Below are 23,034 nucleotides of genomic sequence, written 5' to 3' on the forward strand. Positions count from 1 at the left end.
TTTAAGGCTTTTGTTTTCATGTTTAGACTGGTGTCCATTAAACCCTATTCTAAACTGCAAAAACAGGCAGGATGTTTTTTTAAAAAGTATTACTATAGACCACAACTTCATGTGGCAAATTATATATATATACCTTGTGAGGGACAGCCAGGACCCCTCACCTGGCTGGAACATCCTCATTGTAGATGAATAGGGGGAGACAGAATGCACAGAGCATACTGTAACGCTAGATGGCAGCCCACAGTGCATCATGGGAATTGGAGTTCTTTGGCGCAGCCCTGTTTGGTTCCGTGAGTGCCACCAGTGGGTGCTGCGGAGACTAATGAGCCCTACTTCTTGGGCTCATTAGGATAATTGGAAGTGCTCCAGGGCCAAGCCTTTGGGACACCAGAAGTACTTCTGGGGAATTACTTAAAAGGAGCTGCCTTCCACAGCTCCGAGAGCCAGATTCAGAGTCAGGAGGAAAGAGATGAAGCTTGTTGGGAAGAGCGGAGGAGGCAGAGAGAAAGAAAAGGAAGACCAAAAATATTGCTTGTGTTTTGTAACTGTGGCTGTGGTGGGAAACCCAACAATAAATAAATTCTTCTCTTTGCTGTGACTTGTGTCCAAACCTATCTGTGTCGGGTTTTTAGGGAGCTGGAGCACCCTCTGCTGGCCACAACCATAATTCCCTTCAAGAAATAACTGACCAGAAAAATACTGAACTTATCCTTTAATGGAAATACAATAATAGATAAAAGCTACATAAGAGTTAATGTCACTGAGATATTGAAAAATATCTTTCACAAAGATGTTCTTGAATTACAACATTAAGAACAACATATATAGATGTGTTACTGAAGGAAATTATCTGTGAGCTGAGATTTAAATGTTTTGTGAAAGCACAGTACAAACAAATTTATAACATGTTTTAAACTAAGTTATTTTTTTTCTTTTCCTTTTATCAGATGTATACTTTTGTATGTGTTTTATTTTTTAAACAGGATCCCAAAGATCGACTAGGGTGTCAAGTGCAAACAGGATTTTCTGAAATCAAGTCTCACACATTCTTTCGCAGCATTGACTGGGACCAGGTAGGCAGATATACCATTATAACATTATTTCTCTTATTAGTTTTATTGGGGTTTTGTTTAGGCAATGAAATGTTCTGAATATTTGTAATTATTTTTTGTTTTGGAAATAAAGAAGCTTTGAGTGTATAGGTTTTGAATATTTACATATGTTTAATATGTACATCAATAGGTATGCAGCTCTTAATCACAAAAACAAAATGATATACTAGTAGTTTATTAGAAAATTTAAAATTGGTAACAACTGCTGTACAAGTGATATATCAAATATGTTAAGCAATATAACCTGGAGAACAACGGCTACAAAATAACCCAATAAGTAATAATGACTGATTGAAACACCTGTCCAAGTCAAAAAAAAAGTTTATTAGTTTTATTACTGTTACATCCATTCATCTGCTAAAACAATGGTTTCTGGTTATAAATTATTTGTTTCTTTTTAAAGACTGGTTTCTGCTTAAATCTGAAAATTTGAATAGCCTGACATGCTTAATATATTATATCGCTAAAATCGTAGCAGGTAAATACAGTATTACACTGTGTCTTACACAGAGGTGTAATTATGCCAATAAACATTTACCCCAGCATGTTATCTAGAATAGTGGTTCCCAAACTCGGTCCTGGGGACTCAGTGTGGCTTCTGAATTTTTTTCTAACAAACTTAAGTTTTTAATTGGATACCTAGCTTAATGAAGTTACCTGTGATTGCTCAGTTTCTGTGTTTTGGAGTTAATGTAGAAATTACAAAGTTAAATTAAGGCTCCTCTGCAGACCTTTTGAGCCAGAAAGCATGAAATGGACTCAAGCAAGAACAAAAGCTGTAAATCAATTGATGACAACTGATTTTGTAACCGGATGTGAATTTAATCAAATCAGTAGAAATTATTTACTCCCTTAAAATATGTACCAGTAGATTCTCTCTGAAACGCTCAGTACATTAGAATATTATAACAATGTAGATGAGAACAGGCCATTCAGCCCAACAAAGCTCGCCAGTCCTATCCACTTAATGCTTTTAAAAAACATCAAGTCTAGTTTTGAAAGTCCCTAAAGTAAAGTCCCTAACTACTTGGTAGTTTATTATTAAGTGTCTATGGCTCTCTGTGTAAAGAAAAACTTCCCTAATGTTTGTGCGAAATTTACCCTTAACAAGTTTCCAACCATGTCCCAGTGTTCTTGATGAACTCATTTTAAAATAACAATCTCAATCCACTGTAGTAATTCCCTTCATAATTTTAAACACTTCATGTCACCTGTTATTTTCTTTTGCTTAAACTGGAAAGGCTCTGCTCTTCTAATCTTTCTTCATAATTTATCCCTGAAGCCCTGGAATCAGCCTAGTCACTCTTCTCTGGACTTTTTCCAGTGCTGCTATTTCCTTTTTGTAGCCTGGAGACCAAAACTGTACACAGTAGTCCAGAGGAGGCCTCACCATCTTCTTATATAATATGCTACCATGGCTATCCGTTTGTTTGTCCATGATTTAAAATCACCTGTAGCTCACAAACCGTTTGACCTATTGACTTGAAATTTGATACACATACTGTATACTACCTGACGTCTACTGTCCACTTTTGGGTGATGATTTTTATTCCTCCTTTTATTTTTATTTTATTTTATTGTAGAATCAACTCTCAGAAGCGTGCAGCGGCACATGTGTATGGCCGCAGTTCTCATCCCTACCACCTTCGCCATCATTTCCCTTACCTCTTCATATCTTAAATCATTCTTGAGGCAGATTGAACACTTAAGTGCAAATTTAAGTGAAAAATTAAGAAAAACGTATTAAGTAATTGCAACACAAAAACTGACTTAATCAGTTTTAACGCGAAAAGATGCCGACGGAAGAAGAGAAGAAGTGAACCTCTAGGGTGGAGAAAAGAAGAGCTGCTCACGAAGCAGCAAGGGCATCAACCTCTGAGCAAATGAATGCTAAACGCACAGAGAATGAAAACTATAAGTCACGTGTATTCACTATACATTATCGTGCAGTACACCGTTACTGGTTGTGTTATAAATCTTGAGCATATCCTCTTTGGACTTGTACTCCACACATCGTGCTATATAACCTAACATTCTGTTTGTCTTTTTAATGGCTTCTGAACACTTTTGATAGTTTTGAGTCCACTACAATTCCTAAACCCTTTTCATAATGTGTACATTTGATTGTCATACCTCCCTTTGTGTTTTCAAACCTAACATTTCTATTTCCTACAGGTAATGCTTTACATTAACTTACAATAAATATCATCTGCCACAAAGGTACCCAGATTATCTGCCAGCCCACCTGTCTTGGTATCATCCGCAAACTTAACCAGCATGTTACATATATTCCTATCCAAAACATTTATATATTGTGAGATTTGTAAACTGTTTTAAGACCCTCCCCAACGGGGCAACACGCCGAAATGCATGTCTGTCGAGGGCTGCTTGTCTGCCGCTGAGGCAACCGCAGGTTTGCAATGCCATTGAGGCAACTGTAAGCTCCCTGCCTCCTTGTGCAACGCATCTGTCGGCCAAAAGGTGATGCAGAGAACATTATAACTTAGACACTGACCTGGCCCTGGTCCTACCCGTTTGCTGTGTCTATGTGTAGTAGAGTAGTAGCTAGCTCCTGCTTCAATAAATAACATTGTTGTTCCTCTTTCAAGTTGAATAAAGCTAGTTTTCCTGAGGTCCTCATCTTTTGGAGGCAAGACAGCGATTCATGTATCACAGTATATTAAAAATAGCAGTGGCTCTAGTATTGACCCCTATGGAATACCACTCTTAACATCAGCCAATTCTTATAAGGTTCCTCATACCATCACCCTCTGCTCCAGTGTCTGAGCCAATTCTGCATCCATCTACAAACATCACCCCGAACTCCCACTTCTTTTAGTTTGATAGTAAACCCCTTATATGGCACCTTATAAAACTGTCCAAAAATGACTGAGCATCTCTGAAACAACCCCACTCTTGTAACCAGAAAACTGATGAGCCACTGCCTCTTTGAGGAGTTGAAAATTGAGATTTAATCTACCAAACCAAGCACTTGGCCTAGTCTAAAATGGCCTGAGAAGCAGGTATTACTTCAAGAACGGAACTTTAGCAAATTGGGTTACAAAGAGTAATGCTATTCCCTATGAAATTACAGATGACACCGCAAAGAGCTAACTGAGGAAAGCACTACATACCACAAACAAAGGATCATGCAGCAAAGAGAAAGAGTGCACACCAACGCAGGAAGAATACTCCCCTTGAACTTGGAGCAACAACAAATCAACAACTCCACACAACATCAGAATAACTTTTAAAGACTTTGTATTGTAAAACTGTTCACCTGTGCCAAATTAAATTAGAACTCTAAATAGCAATTACATATCCGGTCTCTCTGTTATATGTTTATGTGCCTAGTCTATGTGTGTCTTGTCTTATGTGCCAACATGTATATACAGTTCCCATATTACTTAAATCCTTGTGTTTATAAATTGTATTCTTCTGTTTCTTAAAACAAGTATGCCTCATATACCTTGATATAGTTCTAAAAGCTGGAGACCCACCTCCTACAAAAGAGAAAGCCAAATTATTTAATCAATTACTCAAAATGCCAAAGGCAAGTTCAATAGTTGATTAACCAAGTTAAATCTCTTTTCCTTTCCCACATTGTTATGGCTTTCCCTGGGTAATTAAGTTAGAATTCACTTTGCTTTCCTACAGTCTGCATGGAAAGGGCTATACTTTTCCAGCATAAATTACAATGACAGCAGGTGATTAATCAGATCTTGCAATAACTAATAGCTTATTAATTGCAAACTCAAAATTATATGTAGTAATAGAGCATAGTAAAGTTATAAAAATGCGGAAAAAAAAATAGAAATGCATAAACGTGTTCCTGAAGACAGAATTACGTAGCTTCCTCAGAGTAAAACTGTAGTTTACTGCTGATGCAAATTCAATTTCCTTTTGCTCCAGTTTCCTACACCCTCATCTGTAGTTCACTTAAAAACATCAGAATGCCCAAGCTCATGGTTCGTAATAAAGAAACTACATGGTTATTTTTTAATTTATTGAATTTTCTAATTTGTTGTATATACTTGGATTCATTCTAGTGCTGTTTTTCTGATGAGATTCAAGTTTAAATTCTTATACTGGTTTATTGAAGGCATGTATTTGTTACAAACAATACTAATGTAATTTGTCATTTGTTTTATTGCAAAGTTTATGTCCGTGTTTTCTACAAATTCCAGGTTCTGAAAGGCCTCTACAGATAGCATTTTTGTCATTGTTACTTAGCTGTCAGTGCTTGGTATAATTGCCAGAAAAATGTAATGAAAACCTTCAAAATGTTCAAAGACTTATTGTATGCACTGTTCTGTATTATTCAGAACATTTAATTTCAGAGCATTAGAAATATTTGCCAAAATAAAACTGAAAATACCTTTCAAGAAACTGCAAAAATAAAAACATATTGTAAATCAAAATGGTGATTAAAATTATAAGTATTTATCACTGGTTTTACTGGTCACCAGTATGCACCACAGTGTAGGCTTGGGGTCATCAGATACAGGCAGTCCCCGGGTTACGTACGAGATAGGGACTGTAGGTTTGTTCTTAAGTTGAATTTGTATGTAAATCCAAACAGGTACATTATTTTAATAAATGCTCTGCCAAAGAAAGATGGAGTTTCACCTCTCTCTGACCTTTTTATTATTTCTACTTTATTTTCCATAATGATGGTTTTTCTCTTTTTTACTGTATCACTAGCACTTGCTTCAGATTTGTGTTTCAGAGACATTGTTGAAGGGTGAAGACAAAAGGTTAAGATGAGCTCTTCTGCATAGCACTGTACACACTATCACAGCAGGAAGGCACCAGTCGTCAGCACGTCTGGTGTACTGACAAGAGACAACTTCCTGCTATGTACATAACAGTACAATCAGGCTTGCTATTGAGAATGAATGGGGGAGGCGAGGGGCAGTTCACCATTTGCCCACCGCACAGTCACCTCCACTTGCATACAACAACAACATTTATTTACAGTATATAGCACATTTTCATGCAAAAAGTAGCTCAAAGTGCTTTACATAATGAAGAATAGAAAAATAAAAGACAGTAAGAAAATAAAATAAGTCAACATTAATTAACATGGAATAAGAGTAAGGTCCAATGGCCAGGGTGGACAGAAAAAAACTCCAGATGGCTGGAGAAAAAAATAAAATCTGTAGGGATTCCAGATCATTAGACTGCCCAGTCCCCCCCTGGGCATTCTACCTAACATAAATGAAAACAGTTTTGGCTTTAAGGACTTGATGATGATGGTCACGTAGACTTCTGGCTTTTAATCCATCCATCACTGTTGGAGCATCATGATGCTTTGAGTAGGTGGTGGTGGCGCAGGCCACCACCACAAAGAAACTGGAAAAAGAAACAGAAGAGAGAGTAGGGGTCAGTACGGATTTTAGAGCCACCATGAATAGTTATTATGATGAATTGAACATACAGAGTATCAGGATTAAGTTAAAGTGAAGTTATGAAAAGGCCATGTTAAAGTAATATGTTTTCAGCAGTGTTTTAAAGTGCTCTACTGTATTAGCCTGGCGAATTCCTATTGGCAGGCTATTCCAGATTTTAGGTGCATACCAGCAGAAGGCCGCCTCATCACTTCTTTTAAGTTTTGTTCTTGGAATTCTAAGGAGACACTCATTTGAGGATCTAAGGTTACGATTTGGAATATAAGGTGTCGGACATTCGGATATATAAAATGGGGTGAGATTATTTAAGGCTTTATAAACCATAAGCAGAATTTTAAAGTCAATCCTGAATGACACAGGTAACCAGTTTAGTGACATCAAAACTGGAGAAATGTGCTCGGATGTTCTTTACTTAGTTAGGATTCTAGCAGCTGCATTCTGCACTAGTTGCAAACGATTTATGTCTTTTTTGGGAAGTCCTGAGAGGAGTGCGTTACAGTAATCTAGTCGACTGAAAACAAACACGTGAACTAATTTCTCAGCATCTTTCAGTGATATAAGAGGTCTAACTTTAGCTATGTTTCTTAAGTAAAAAAATGCTGTCCTAGTAATCTGATTAATATGCGAATTAAAATTCAGATTACAGTCAACAATTACCCCTAAGCTTTTTACCTCCGTCTTGACTTTTAATCTGCCAATTGAGAATGAACAGCGTGCGGCCAAAGGGGGGTAGTGAATCGCCCACCACCGCCCCTATTAAACAGGCAGTCACCCGAGGCACACTATACAATGCTGCCCCTCGCCGCCCCATTCACCCTCAATGACCTCGGTTCAGCCACAACCAGGTCACCGTTTGCAGCATGACCAGCCACCCATCGAGAACGAATGGGGCAGTCAGGAGCAGTAGCTGCGGCGGCGTGGTGGGTGGACAGTGAACCGCCTCATCAAGCCTCCGTCCTGCACACGAGCGATAGCTGTGGCCCAGACGACTATGGACCCCAGGTCACCGCTGGCCAAACACCCAGCCACCCACTGAGAATGAATGGGGTGCGGCTCCCACCGCCCCATTTATCAACCAGAGCCGCCCAAGGGACACTACACTGCGCGACCAGCGAAATCGCCCCCTCCAGCCACCGCTTGCAGCATCCCCAGACCAAAGATGACGGAGTGTCAGTTATTGAGGAACCTGCGTCATGTCCCCCAGACAGCTGAAGGAGCAGCTGCGGCCACGTTCGTAAGTCGTATATCAGACGTCCATAACTTGGGGACTACTTGTATATTGGATCTGGGGCCAAAATCATGCAGTCCTGGACATTCTCATCCAATCATTTATTCATTCACATCATACACAAATGAAATTCTATACCTTAAATCTTAAATTCTGAACCTGCACTTGGAGTTAATTTAGTGTTTATCTTACCAGGAGCATGTACTTTGTAACAAGTAACGGACATTGCATCACCCCAAATACAATCTCACAGCCACAGTCCTTGGTTCAAAATACAAATATTTTTTGAACAGACTACTTTCAATAGGTTTCTCTCTGTTAACACAGCACAGTACAGCAGTGTAGTTCTTATCTACTCCACTTTTCCCCACTGAGTGTTGTCCAGCTCCTCCCCTGGCTCTGACTCTGACCCAGAAGTACTTGTTGTACCATGAAATTTTCCATAGGAAGTACTTCCAGATCAGGTGGAAGCCTCACAAAAGTATGGAGTACAAGTCACTGCAACAGTTCCTAGCAGCAGCCCTGGAACCCAATAGAGAAAGTCCACAGGACTACAGTTCCCAGCATGCCCTGCACGTGTCCATATGGGTACTGTAATCCAGAGATGCTGGCATCTAGTGCATTGGGAAAGCAAATAGTTCACATAATTTATCTCCCCGTTGTTTCAGCATGCTGGCTTTTTGGCTGGCTAAGGTTCTTTGATTGAGCCATTCTGCGACCTCAGCACCCCCATTCCCGTTTTGGCACCTTCTACCTATCTTCTGCTTGATGCAGGGAACACCCTGCCTTCCTTCTTGTCGAATTACAGGTTTGGCCTCCAGGCCCAATAAGGAAACTTGAACCATCCCGGCCAGGATGCTTGCCTGTGCTTGCTGTCCTTTATAATATATAAATTTTTTTTGTTCAGTAATGAAAAACAATTACTGCTTAAAATCAATGCAAAAATAATAATAAAATTCAAACATAATATCAGTGCTAGATAAACTTGTGAATATCAAGATTATACAGGATATTATTATTTGCACAGACTCTTTAAAGCTCTTCACTTTGTCAATTGTGAGACATTTACCGTTGTGAAATTTATGCTAGCATCAGTATATGGAGGAAACATTAGCTGGATAATAACAATACTGAAAGGTATTATACAATGGAAAGGTCATTTTTCCTACTTTTCAAGGCTAATGAAATTAAATTTATCATCTGAAGATCAATCCATTATTTCAGAATTCCTATAAAAGAGCATTTCTTTTGTTATATTGAGGATGCTGCACATAGTTGTAAGACTTTATTATGTCTCAGACTTAGTGCTAAACCAGAAGTAGCCATTCAACCGGATTCATCAAACTGCATGTAATTACTTCTAACTGGGGAAGCTATCTCATTCTCTCCCATACTGGTCCAATATGCCAATTATATTATAGCTGGTAAATTAATAAACATTGCTTTCAAATGATATGAATAAGTTGTTTGCTGGATTGAAGTAAACTGTGTAAAGAGCCCTGCTAACTATGCATCTCAGTGATCATGAACTTCAGTTAACACATTTGAGACTGAATCTTCAGAGTAGTATCTGCCTTCTGCTTTAAAGCATTAGTAGCTGAGCCATATGAATGTCTTGTCAGTGTGGATGTTCTTAAGAACTAAATGAATACATTTTATTTTGGGGTGGATATGTTGTGGAGAATTCTTCAGAAAAAAATGGCACAGTCTTCAGAAAGGCAGTCAGAACTTTATTGGATAGCATAGAAAACAACTGCTGAGCAAGTAAAGCCTGTCTCAGTTCATGAAGTGAGCCTGGTGGTTTGGGCGGGGTTCGCTTTCATTTCAGTTCTAATCACAAAAACATTGATATTTCATACATAATTCTCATCATTCACTTTACATGTTATCTTTGCAATAATGACCTTGGACTCTACCTTTTTTCATAACAATTACCTTGCCTTGTAAACATATTTTCCCTAATAATAATCAATCTTTTTATAACAATCATTAAGACTCGAAGGTCGTACTTGCCATTTGGCCCAGAGATGACCATCATCTGATCATGTTGTACATTCCTTACATTCCTAATGTTGAGCTAATAAAAATTGGAAGCCTTTTAATTGATCAGCCCTCATCATCAAGTTGGAACCAGGATGGCCCACATATGAAAAACTGAGCTGTTCAATTTACAGTATACTTGCATGTTGCACCAGCATCTAGTAAGACTAAAATAATAGGCAGCTGTGCTGGTAAGTGCAGCACGCAGCTTTACTAATAAGAGCTAAGCTGCTGCAGCTAGAAACAGGCAACAGGCCTTAAGTTAGAAAGCACATTGCTAAAGCCTTTATTAATATACCCTTAAATTTTTATATTTCTCAAAGCCAGCTGATATTGTACGTGTTGTTTTACCCTGATTAATTAACACTAGAATTACCAAAGCTTACGAAAAAACTCGTAAATCCGGCCCACCTTAAATCCCTTCACACCTCTCCGTCAGTGTCTTTTGTCTTGTAAATGTGTCGACCAACACAAGCAGCAAGCAGCCTGCTAAAAGCCAGATTCACCAGTATTTGTGTGTCAGCTTTTATCCCTCCAGATCAGAGAATTTCCAGTTTCATTGTCTCAAAATACCACTCACATCTACAGTTATTCCCAGTTTCCAATAAAAACTAACTAACTTTAGATCTGGGGTTTGGGGGTTGTATCATGATCATGACTGAGAGCATAAAAGTGAAAAAACTTCGGGGCGGCGGGAGGTTTAGAACGGGTGATATAGCAGGCTGCTTGGTGCTCGTGTTGGTTGACGCATTTACAAGACAAAAGGCACTGATGGAGAGGTGCAAACAGATTTAAGGTGGGCAGGGATTACAAATTTTTTCATAGGCTTTGGTAATTCTACTGTTACGATATTGATTCATGAGTCAGAATTGCAATAGGAACTTAAATGTTATCTAGAATGTATGTATACCGGCCAATGTTACAGCCTGAGAGCAAAGTCAGCTACATCATCCACCTGTGACAAGCAGCCACAGATAGTCTGATTTACCAATACAGGGACTAACCCTGATAATCAATTTATAAAACATCTGTATAATTCAACCTAACTAATACAATATAGCTTGCTTTTAATCTGATCATCTGAAATGTTCATGGGCCTCAATATATAAATTTAAATGCTAAAATGTGTATATGTTTAAAGTGTTTATGTGCAAGTTTACTTCATTTTGTTTACGTTTGAAGGTTCTTCTAAAAACTTGTTTACACTCTGGTGAGTCAAAAGGCCCAGCAGAGTTGCCATGTCTCAAAACAAAAACTTGTTTCTTCAGTTCCCTCAAAAACGCAGCATCCTTGGTTTTTGAAAGTACAAGGCAAGTGAAAAACAAGCAAACAGGCCACATTAACATTGACCCCCTTCTTTTTGACACCCACTGTATGCCCAACCTACCTGGAAAGGAGTCTCTCTTTGAACTCCCTTTCTTGAGGTTTCTTTTTTATTTTTTCTCTACTGGGGTTTTTTTGGGAGTTGTACCTTGTCTTCTTAGAGAGTCAAGGCTGGTGGCCTGTCAAGAGTCAGGGCCTTTTAAAGCCCATTGCGGCACTCCTTGTGTGATTTTGGGCTATACAAAAATAAATTGTATTGTACTGTATTGTATTAAAAAGCAATGGCCTGTAATTAATGCCTCACTAAACCACTCAAAAAGAGTCAAGCAACTCCTTTAAATAGTTAATAGTTCTAAAACCAATATCAAGACCTATAAACTTAAATGCTTGCTAAATTAAATATAAATGTGCTAATATAAGAGCCTGTGGCTGCAGACCACAGCACTTTTAAGTCATGACACGCAGCTGCCCAGTGGTCTGACAGATGCCAAGCTACATGACACATCTTCAGGAAAAAGTCCCTAAGTTTTGGCAATCAACTCTTAAGCCCCTATAGTGCTCAAACTAACTAATATCATAATATATGGTATTTTAATCTTATTGCTTAAGGAATTTAAGAGCCCTAATACTTCTAAATGCCATTTGAGTGCTGATATGTTTTATGCACTAGCCTGAGAGTTTGCCTCTTACTCACACAGGCAAAGGTCCTACATGCAGTTTGTTTAGTCTTCCATTAGTACTTGCATCCTTAAAACAAAATCTGCCTACTTGCTTTTTGTATGTGGATTACTTATTTAGCCGGATGTAATTGTTGACGATTTGGCATGATCCTGGATCTGTCGGTTTTTCTAAACTCTTGCTGGATGTGTTATCATAGCAGCACATCCAAATCCTCAAACCTGCTTTGAGCAGGTTTGTTCTGTGTAAACAAGGATTAGCTCACACAATTAATCAGTTTCCGTGTATGGAATTCATTCAGTCATGGCTTCACCATTCATGAATGAACAACCAATTGATATCGGCATGCAAATTATAAGAACAGAATTTCATATAGAGAGGGTTTTGTGTGATCGGCAAGATCCTTTATTGCTCCCGAAGAAAATTCTTTTAGAAAGATACCGCTTTAGCTGAGGGGGAATATTGTACCTCAAAGATTTATTAGCACCTTATATTCGAAGTCAAACTAGGCGAAGTTGGGCTCTGACAACCACACAGACAGTATGCAAAGCAGCACTTTTTTTTATATACTGTAGGTGAAAAATCTATCTAAGAGTGCAGTTTTCATAGTGTTTCCTGGACACTTGCATATGCAGACAATATAAGAGGCGTTTCATGCCATTGCAGATAGGTAATACACAGGCAAAAACACCCACAGTTCCATAAAGAATCTCACAATCAGCCTAACATTCTCATTACCCAGGATTTCAAAATGTGATTGGGGCACATGGGACTGATCAGAGTGGAGTTTGATAAAACATTATTTGGAAAATGTACCTCTCCCCCTGATGAATAATCAGACACAGTGTCTTCATCAAATATTTGACCTTTGTCAATATCTCGTTGGTTAGACACAAGTTCTAGGGATATGACATTCCCTGCAAACTGACCCAACAAAAAAAAAAGAGGGCTATATGGAACTTACCTATGGCACACATTGAGGACAAATATATGCAATGACTATCCTTTATCTGAAATGAAGTGACCACTGCATCCTGCCACTGGTTCTGAGGAGGAGCTTCCCCCTGTAATGCCCTCAGAAACAGGGCGATGGGCATTTTGCTGGATCGCCAACTCTTCTGCAGGGGTTAGGTCTGGACCGCATGGACCTCCACCTGTTTTTTACTTGTCTGCCTTCTTATTAGCTTTAAAATTAATGTTTTTTAATATTATATATATATGATTATTTATGTCAACAGTTCTTTAAATAGTTATATACCAATATTTATCAGTTTTGAAGTATATTCTTGTACTTCACTTTAACCTGATCCCATGTTCTCATTGTGCTCATGTTTGCTATGGAATTATGACATTAAACGATAATTAATCTGACACGTAGGAAATGAAACGCTGCATTCAGTAAGTACAATGCACACTACTTAGCGTTTAATTTGTCAGCCACTTTTTGCCAGCCGTCTTTTCTGGTTTGGGCTGCTTTTGCAGTGTTACCCCTTGCACATATTAAATCTTGAAATTCTTCATATCCTTTGAATAAAAGGTTCTGCTCCGCTTGTGTGAAAAAAAAAATGCACCCATTCTTTCGTTGTTTTGTTACAGCCTATCAGAGACTTGCTGATCATGTTTTCTAGACTCAGTATATATGGGCTTTTCAATCAGCACTGGCGCGCACATTCATCTCGGGCATATCTATCTGTCTGTTAGGGTGACCAGATTTTGTTTCTCTAACAAAAGGTCCAGGGAGATATAATCAAAACCTGACACAAGACTTTATATACAAAGGAAGTCAGCTACTGTTGCATTAACTTGAAATGGTAGCTTTTGAGATAATCATATCAGAGAATTTAAGAAAACACCTCTTTGCATCACCTACTGATTGGCCCCATGTCCTGTCTGATTCCATTGGATTTGATTTGGTTATGAAATGACCATTTCAGATAAAGGACAGTTTAACTTCTCCAAAAAGATGCTGCCATCAGCATTATTTTATAAGAAAATTAGTTAATCAGAAAATATTTAAAGGAGGCTGACACCCCTACTCAAAAATATTCCCTCCACTTATTCTGTTGCAAATTATTTTCATCCAAGAACTGCAAAATAATCCTTTAAGGTACCTTAAAGATCATAAAGATAGTCCAGAACACTCAAAATATATGACATCCTGGAAGGAGCTAGAATTGCGCCTTAAAGGATGCTCAACTATTGAAAAACAAAAGAAGCTGAGGCTGAGAGAAAGCGATGGTGTGATGTTCTCACTTGCTTTGTGGCAGTAATTCAGTTTCTACAAAAGAGGAATCTTACTTTGAAAAGGTCCACAAATACTTTACACCAGCCAAACAATGACAATTTGTCTCTTACCTCCTACCAATTCAATATGCAATCTTGGGGTGGTGATTTATGAGCAGCTATCTTTCTCTGACCACATTTCAACTGTCTCGTATTCATGCAGTTAACTTTGTTCAGCATCCACAAAATCAGACCTTATTTGAGTATGCGGCACAACCTCTGGTCCAGGCTTTGGTCTTGTCATGGCTGGATAGATAGATAGATAGAGAGATACTTTATTAATCCCAAGGGAAAATTCACATAATCCAGCAGCAGTATACTGATACAAAGAAACAATATTAAATTAAATAGTAATAAAAATGAAAAAAAAAAAAGAAAAAAATTAAAATAAAATTAATGATAGCATTTACTCCCCCAGGTCGAATTGAAGAGTCGCATAGTGTGGGGGAGGAACGATCTCCTCAGTCTGTCAGTGGAGCAGGACAGTGACAAAAGTCTGTCACTGAAGCTACTCCTCTGTCTGGAGATGACACTGTTAAGTGGATGCAGTGGATTATTCATGAAGGACAGGAGTTTGCTTAATGCCCATCGCTCTGCCACAGATGTTAAACTGTCCAACTTTAATCCTACAATAGAGTCAGCCTTCTTAACAAGTTTGTCCAGGCGTGAGGCGTCTTTCATCTTTATGCTGCCACCCCAGCACACCACCGCGTAGAAGAGGGCACTCGCCACAACCGTCTGGTAGAACATCTGCAGCATCTTACTGCAGATGATGAAGGATGCCAACCTTCTCAGAAAGTATAGTCTGCTCTGACCTTTCTTACATAGAGCATCAGTATTGGCAGTCCAGTCCAATTTGTTGTCCAGCTGCACTACCAGATATTTAAAGGTCTGCACCCTCTGCACACAGTCACCTCTGATGATCACAGGGTCCATGAGGGGCCTAGGCCTCCTAAAATCCACCACCAGCTCCTTGGTCTTGTTGGTGTTAAGGTGTAAGTGGTTTGAGTCGCACCATTTAACAAAGTCTTTGATTAACTTTCTGTACTCCTCCTCCTGCCCACACCTGATGCAGCCCACAATAGCAGTGTCATCAGCGAACTTTTGCACGTGGAAGGACTCCGAGTCATATTGGAAGTCTGATGTATATAGATTGAAAAGGACCAGAGAAAGTACAGTCCCCTGCGGCGCCCCTGTATTGCTGAACACAATGTCAGACCTGCAGTTCCCAAGACGCACATATTGAGGTCTGTCTGTAAGAGAGTCCACGATTCATGCCACCAAGTAGGAGGAACCACATGTGCTATCAAACCACTGTAGATGGTCCAAAATGCAGTGGCCTATCTTGTATTCAACCAGCCAAGATGGGGACATATCACTCCTCTCCTCAGGTCGTTATATTGGTAGCTTGCATTATGTTCATATCCTTGATGCTTGCCTATAGATTAGTCAGTGGGTCAGCACCTGTATGTATAGAGACAATGGTGAGGTTCAATGCTCCTTCACATCCACTTATGTCTGTTGATGCCACCTCTTCATGGTATTAAATCTAAATCCAGACTCTTTTCATATGGTCTCCCAGTTGGTGGAACACTCTGCCCACCTCCATTCAAACTGCTGACTCCCTAATTGTGTTTAAGAAGTGATTGAAAACCCTACCATTTTGTGAAAATTTGTCAAATTGGTAATAAATGTTTTTTCCAAATGTCTTTGGATATCTCTTATATTGTTAAATATTATTAAGCTATCTTTATAGCTTTTCACTTGTGGTGGTCAAATTTTGTAACTTGTCCTGTTACATTTGATAAAGACAGTCTGTAGACTGATGTTACTTGATTATGTTGACCTCCTTTATAAGTCTCTTTAAGCATCTGCTAAGAAAATAAATGTACATTTTTTAAAGAGGTTTTTGAAATTTTTGCCGAATTTGATCCCATTATGAAACACTTTATAGAATGTGTTGACAGTGGGACAAGCACCCATTGCAAAGCAATTAAAAATGAGCTCATTAATTCCATACATAAGAAAGTAATTAAGCATATAGCGAGTTATTTTAAACAGTCAAAATAGTACTTCATTGTTTTGGATTGCACCCCTTTTGTTAGCCATTAGAAATAAACTTACTAATTGTAAGAAATGATACAATGAAGGCAGCACCCAGCAAGGTTATTATGGTTAATGAAAACTAAAATCAGAACTGAAACTATTATTAAAAAAACATTTACATAAACTAAAAGAAAATAATTAACAAAGCCGAAATTTAAAACTAAAACTAAACGAAACTATTAAAGTAGCTGGAAAGACTAACTGAAATAAAATAATAATATACTAAAAATATTTTTAGTTTTCACTTTTGAATGAATATTCTTGTCATTAGCTTTAATCCTTGTGACTTTTATTTCTAAAACAGAAAGTCATCCACCACAAGCCACCCGCATATATTCATCCAGTGAATGCCAGCTGGTGATGAAGGGCAGGTGTTCACACAACATTTGCAGTGACAGGGCAAACTGAATACGGGCGCGTAAAGTGTGTGAAATAGAAAGGGATTTATGTGCCGCTTTTCTTTGCGCTTGTTGTATATCAAGATGTAATTCAATCACCTGAAATTGCAATGTGCTGGTCAATAAAACCTTTACCTTATTTACAGAAAAATCACGAGTGAATAACGTTTCAGTTTATTTCTCAGTTGCCTGATTTTTGTTGACAATAATTCACATGCCACTTCAAACAGGAGAAATCCTTTCTGAAAAGAAAATGGCACTAATCGAGAGACTGACTAGGTCATCGTACAAGATCAGCATATTGTTACTAAACCAATCACTTTTGCCTTAAAAAAGTTGTTTAACAACGTAGCAGTACAAACCTTGTAAAATTCCTGAGTTGGCAATGTCTCTACTGAAGTACAAGTAGGTAGGCGAAGGGAGTCTGCCAACTGGTGAAAAACTGAACGTACTAATGTATTTTTGTATTTATTCTATATTTAATAATTTATCTTTTTTATGGTTTATATTCACAGCTCAAAATACCTGATATTGTGAAAATAATTCTTTAGCATAATTATGTTTTAAACAATTTGTCTCCCTTTTTGCAATTTTTCACTTTCTCTCAAAATAGTTGAAATATCATATTCTTTTTGTTCTTAACATCAGCCATATCATACATATTGCATACCAGGGATTTTTCTTGCCTTGCATCCAAACCTGATGGGGTAGGCTCCACATTCCTGTGATCCTGAACAGGTTTAGATAATGTATATATTGTTCCTAATCTCAGATGCTGTCTCTGTCGTTTTGTGTCAGGTCATACACCAGTTTCCTGCTCTTGCTCTGCTCATTAAGAGTTTACTATTCTTATGCATGGGCTATTCAAGTCTCACTGCCCCTAACCTTGACACTACATGCTTGTTTTTCTTTGTTTCCCTCAATACATCTAGGTGGGGTCTACACACTGATTCAAGCCTAAGAGTCCTGTTCTTCCTAAGCCCTCATCATTTTTATGATCACACCTGTCAGAACACAGTAGAATCTGTTTTCTGATTTTGATATCTTTTTAGGCCTGCAGGTTAGGGCTGTCTTAACTCATGGGCATGTTGGCATGTTTAATTTTATCGATCATATACATTTTTATTCTTGTGAGTGATTGTCTAGGTAGGGGCCCAAGTGTGCTGCTTTGCCCGGGGGCCTATAATGTTGTTAAGACAGCCCTGCTGCAAGTGGCAAAATTCTGTCTATAGCCTATAAATCTATAAATTCCTGATATGGAATCAGAGATCAATATGGCTGGTAGAAAATAAAAAGCCCATTATGGGAGATTTTTGAATGCAATATTGAAGGCATTTATTATAAGCACATTGTCTTGAAGGGAGATATGTTGTTTAGTATATTTAGAGTAAAAAAATAATAACCCTCAAACCTTAAAATTCACAAAGGTTTATTACAAATTGGCCCATTCTAGGCAATAAAAAGAAAAGATAAAAGTGGCAACATATAAAATGGTATAAAATTGTTCATATTCAGTATCTGATTTTGATTTGGCTTGTTTTTATCAGACAAAAACAAAACCAGATAGTAAACCATCTAGTGTTGCCGTAAGCTTCCACTAACATATCCAAATCCATTAAGTCTATAGTTCCGTCTGATTTTGACACAAAACTAAACCTAACCACACCATAATTACTAAAACTAAAACTGAAACTAATAGATGTAAAAATAAAACAGAAATGTCTTTGTGAAATAAAAACTAAATTAAAATTAAAAATACACAATGAAGTAAAACTAAAATGAATTTCCAAGTAAGGTCAGAAAAAATATAGAAATAAAAACTAATACAAAAAGACAAAACTATGATAACCTTGGTACCCAGGATTAAAGGGCACTTAATGGGATTCTCACCAGCAAAAGTCAGTGGGAGAAATTTTGTCTTCCCTTGTCCTGGACAGACTTGAGGAACTAAATATTTCTTTTGATGTTGGCAGAAGGCAATCACATGACAATGGTGCCAAGATGAAGAGGAAACACAAAAGTATGCAGGCAAGACTGCTGCAAGAAAACCCTGAGCTTTATTTGTGCCATTTGCTGCCAACTCCCAAAATTAAGTTGTTGCAGATGCAGCAATTGTGTCCCTTGAAGAGTCATGAAGAGAGACATTAATTATGCTGGGAGAGGTCAATAACAAATCTGGGGTGATGGTAAACCATACAAAGTCGATCACTGAGGAGCCAACAGACCAGTACACTGAGCTCAGTGACACTTTAAGCTATTTGAACATGTATGAACTGGCTGTTGAGAATTTGTCTGATTTGCCATAAGGCAACTTGACTGTTGTGCATCTCCTGCTTTCATAAACAAAACACAGCTGTAGGAGGTATATCTCAACTTGTGGGAAGCCCTTAAAATTGCTCTTGCTCTTCCAGTGACTATTACCTCAGCATTTCCCCTTGGGATTAATAAAGTATCTATCTATCTATCTATCTATCTATCTATCTATCTATCTATCTATCTATCTATCTATCTATCTATCTATCTATCTATTTATCTATCAGAGAGACATTCTTATAAATTATCTATCCATCCATTATCCAACCCGCTATATCCCAACTACAGGGTCACGGGGGTCTGCTGGAGCCAATCCCAGCCAACACAGGGCACAAGGCAGGAAACAAACCCCAGGCCGGGCGCCAGCTCACTACAGTCTTAGAAACTAAAACACATTAAAAATGATCTGAGGTCTACTATGGCTCACGATCACCTAAGTGGAGTACTTACAGTGGTGTGAAAAAATATTTGCCCCCTTCCTGATTTCTTATTCTTTTGCATGTTTGTCACACAAAATGTTTCTGATCATCAAACACATTTAACCATTAGTCAAATATAACACAAGTAAACACAAAATGCAGTTTTTAAATGATGGTTTCTATTATTTAGGGAGAAAAAAAATCCAAACCTACATGAGCATCATTAGCCAACAGCATTCGTATGAGGATGTCATTGATGATTTTTGCTCTACAAAGGCCGTGCAAGTCAAGTTTTATGATGCTTTTAAAAAGAGTGATTTGTTGTCACGCCTCTTTTTACACTTTTAAGCATTTTAACTTTCTTTACTCTGAATAGTTCAGTACATACAATAATTGGCTGTTTTTCATTGATAATCTTCATTTTTTTGTATACTTTAAATGTTGTAAAACAAAAAATATACATACAAGAGTGAACAAATGACTGGGGTAGGTGATTAAGATATATTTATATTATATGATTATGTATTTTTTCACTAAATATTTGTACAGTGTATTGGTGAAACTATATGAATAAATATATAAAGCAGTTGAATTTGTTAATGGTACATACTGTACTGCATGTATGGTTTATGGAATGGCCTCTTAAGTTAAATTTTGTCCACTGCAGAGTAGATTGGTGAGTACTATTTCTTTTCTTTTTGTCTTTTTTATATTGTATGGGGGATATGTCTTGTTTCTGCTCTGCAAGTTCTTTTGTACATGTGGTCTTAGTTTCAGACCACTCTTAAAAATGTTAGAAGAACAGGTGCAGAGTAAATAATAAATGTAAATGCATATAGTTTAAGGAGTTTCTATAAATGTCATTATTAAAAAAAACTGTGCTATGTTGGCAACTACGCAGTTATTAAATGTTACTGGTTATTCTGCTATTTATTTTTGGTTTTGAAAGTTCATAAAAAGGTTACTTTTATGTTAGTAAATATTTTGTATATTTAATCTGAATCGTTCCAGAACAACTGGAAAAACTCGGATTTTTATTGTAAACATTTGTTGGTGATAATATAATATCCATTGACTACAAGATGACATTTATTTTAAGAATTGTTTAGCAAGCATTCATGAATTCTGCAGCCATTTGGATTAAGTCTAGATTTTTTTTTTTCTGTTCTTTAAAAACAAAAAAATCTGGAACTGTGATATAAAATTTTACATGTTTATTTAGACAGAAGGTATTGTCATTCATCATTTTACATGAAATTAATTAAATGAGTAGTTTATTTAAAACATATTTATACATGTTTATCATTTTTTCAGTTGGACAAAAAACAGGTGACTCCTCCATTCAAACCTCAAATCACAGATGACTATGGCTTAGAGAATTTTGATACTCAGTTTACCAATGAACCAGTGCAGCTGACACCAGACCATGAGTAAGTATACTTTGCCTATTTCAAATAATTGATTCCATATGGATACTGCATATAGAATCCCAGAAATGATTTAAATATAACTGCAATTAAGCGTTGTTAGTTAACTGCACTGCTGTGCACTGTTCTGGATTTCCATGAAACTGTTATATACAGGTACTTAATTTGATCAACGCTGTAGCACATCAGTGTCATCAGAAATGTTGGCTTATATTCTGCATTACAGTACATTCAGCAGCCAAGTAGATTTTGTTATGTAGATGTCTGGACCAGACAATAAAAACAATGAAACAATATGTACAGTGTAATTTTTTCCACAATCATGGTATACATTAACATTTCATGTGACATTATGCTGTTGTGATTTTAAAATGGGGCCTGCATGAGGACACAGACACCCCTGGGAAAACCCCTGAAACACAGTCTACTTTCACATTGCTCCTTACCCTTCTTACTTGTGCTATAATGCGTGATAAACCTTTCGCGCAGTACTCCGCTTACTTAAAAGCCTTGTACAGCGCCTGTCAGCTTGGAGTTGATAGTTTGCTTGTCTTTCTCTCTCTCTCTCTGACATTCTCTGCTCCCGATGGAACTGTTATCTCTATCATGTCGTGGAGCACGTTTAAACTTTTGAAAAAGAGACACATGTTCATTTGCAGTGTTTGAATGAAGTTCATGTCTCCACAACCTCCTGTGTTTCTGTGCAAATCTGTGACCCAAGCGTGACAACATGAATAAAAAAGAATTAAAATCTGAAAATGAAATATGTCTATTTTCAATAAAAGAATGTTGTACAGTATTGATCCGTGTTTTGAGACTGAAAATGTATTGGAAAACAGTGAATAAATGCCATTTTTGGGGGGAAAAGAATATACTGTATACATGTATTCTATATATTTGCAATTCTGCCACTTTAAAATAAATTTGGCTGTGTTCTTCATCTTGTAAAATAGCAAACATATCCTTTAAAAATGCAAATGTATAACAATGCACATCTTATGAAATACAAGCAAAGCCTTAGTGGGAAAGCAAAAGAGAGAAATAAAAACTCTTAACATCACTCAGTTTTATTCAGGGTCACAAGGAGATGGAGCCAACCCTAACAAAATAATACTCAAAGTAGTGAATTTCCCATTTTTGATTTAATAATCAACCAAACCAGAATGCCTTTGCAGCATATTCAGAAAAAGTGATAAATTAAAGAAAATACGTGTGCACAAACAGCAGCCCAGTCAGCAGTATAACTGTATCACCTGTCTGACTTGTAAATGGGGAATGCATGCTCTGACTCAAAGTCAGATCTGTATTAACTACATTACATGTAATATTAATGAGCTGCTCCCACTATTCTTTTACAGCTCTTGAAGACGGATTTGGAATCCTAGCATGGTCACTGTATTTATAGACTTTTATGTTTTTCACTAAAGATTTTGTTCATGCACTGTTTTTGTTTTTCCCATATCCCAAAGACTGTACAGGTTAGATTATTTGACAAGTTTCAACAGGCTTAACATCACTGATAGTGTGTCTCAAACAGACAAATATTGAAAAAATATTTTAAAAAATCATGCAGTCCATGTCCTCTGCTGGCTATTACACTTGACACCATATGTATATAGTTCACAAAAATTAGAAGGTTATTTTTAGTGTGTCAGGAAAAGAGTGTATTTTAGAGTTTCAAACATTCCTTTTGCAAAAAGGGAATCAGCACAATAAGCTATTTAATTATCTTTAAAGAAAGAAACTAACATTGTAGTAGTCTACATTTCAGTCAAAAAATCTGAGATCTTTGTAGGCGTATACAGTATAACAAACAGGTGGTAATGATCAGTAACATAATAAGTAGTTAGAACCAAACTGATTAACTGAAACAAAAGCAACTCCAAAAGACAACCATACTGAAAAGGTGAGGTTACGATAGATAATATGGTTTAACCTGCAAATCTTACACCAGGGGAAAAGTGGGTATCGCGACAAGACAATGTGGTCGTACTGCATCATGGCAAACAGGCATGAGGAAAAGAGGAACAAGTACCCTGCAACAGATGTTATGGCCATAAAAGAATCCTAATCTCAACATTATTGAGAGAGTCTGGGAACCAAGTAAGGCAGACAAACTCTGAAGTGGAACTGTGGCAAATTCTACAGGGCGTGAGGAACTGCCTACTGCACAAGTACCTTTAGAAACTGCATGCAAGTATAACTAACAGAAAAGCTACTGTTTTTAAGGCAAAGAGTTGTCACACCAAATTTAGATTTTATGTTTTTTGTTTCTGTTTACTGTACTTTCTAGAAA

At 37.4% G+C, this 23,034-nt stretch overlaps 1 protein-coding gene across 8 annotated transcripts in view; it reads left to right on the top strand.

Moving 5' to 3' along the window:
- Positions 1-23,034, top strand: part of LOC120531052 (protein kinase C zeta type) — a 677,641-nt gene that overhangs the window by 604,550 nt on the left and 50,057 nt on the right. For 7 of the 8 annotated variants that reach the window (XM_039756040.1, XM_039756039.1, XM_039756043.1 and 4 more), the window contains 2 exons: positions 984-1,073; positions 20,626-20,741. In XM_039756040.1, coding sequence (XP_039611974.1) covers positions 984-1,073; positions 20,626-20,741 — 206 coding nt within the window. Of the gene's footprint in view, positions 1-983; positions 1,074-4,206; positions 4,502-20,625; positions 20,742-23,034 lie in introns of those variants that run through there. The other variant, XM_039756044.1, reaches the window with a different exon arrangement.

Source organism: Polypterus senegalus, chromosome 6 (genome assembly GCF_016835505.1).
Source record: "Polypterus senegalus isolate Bchr_013 chromosome 6, ASM1683550v1, whole genome shotgun sequence".
NCBI classification, from domain to species: Eukaryota; Metazoa; Chordata; class Cladistia; order Polypteriformes; family Polypteridae; genus Polypterus; species Polypterus senegalus.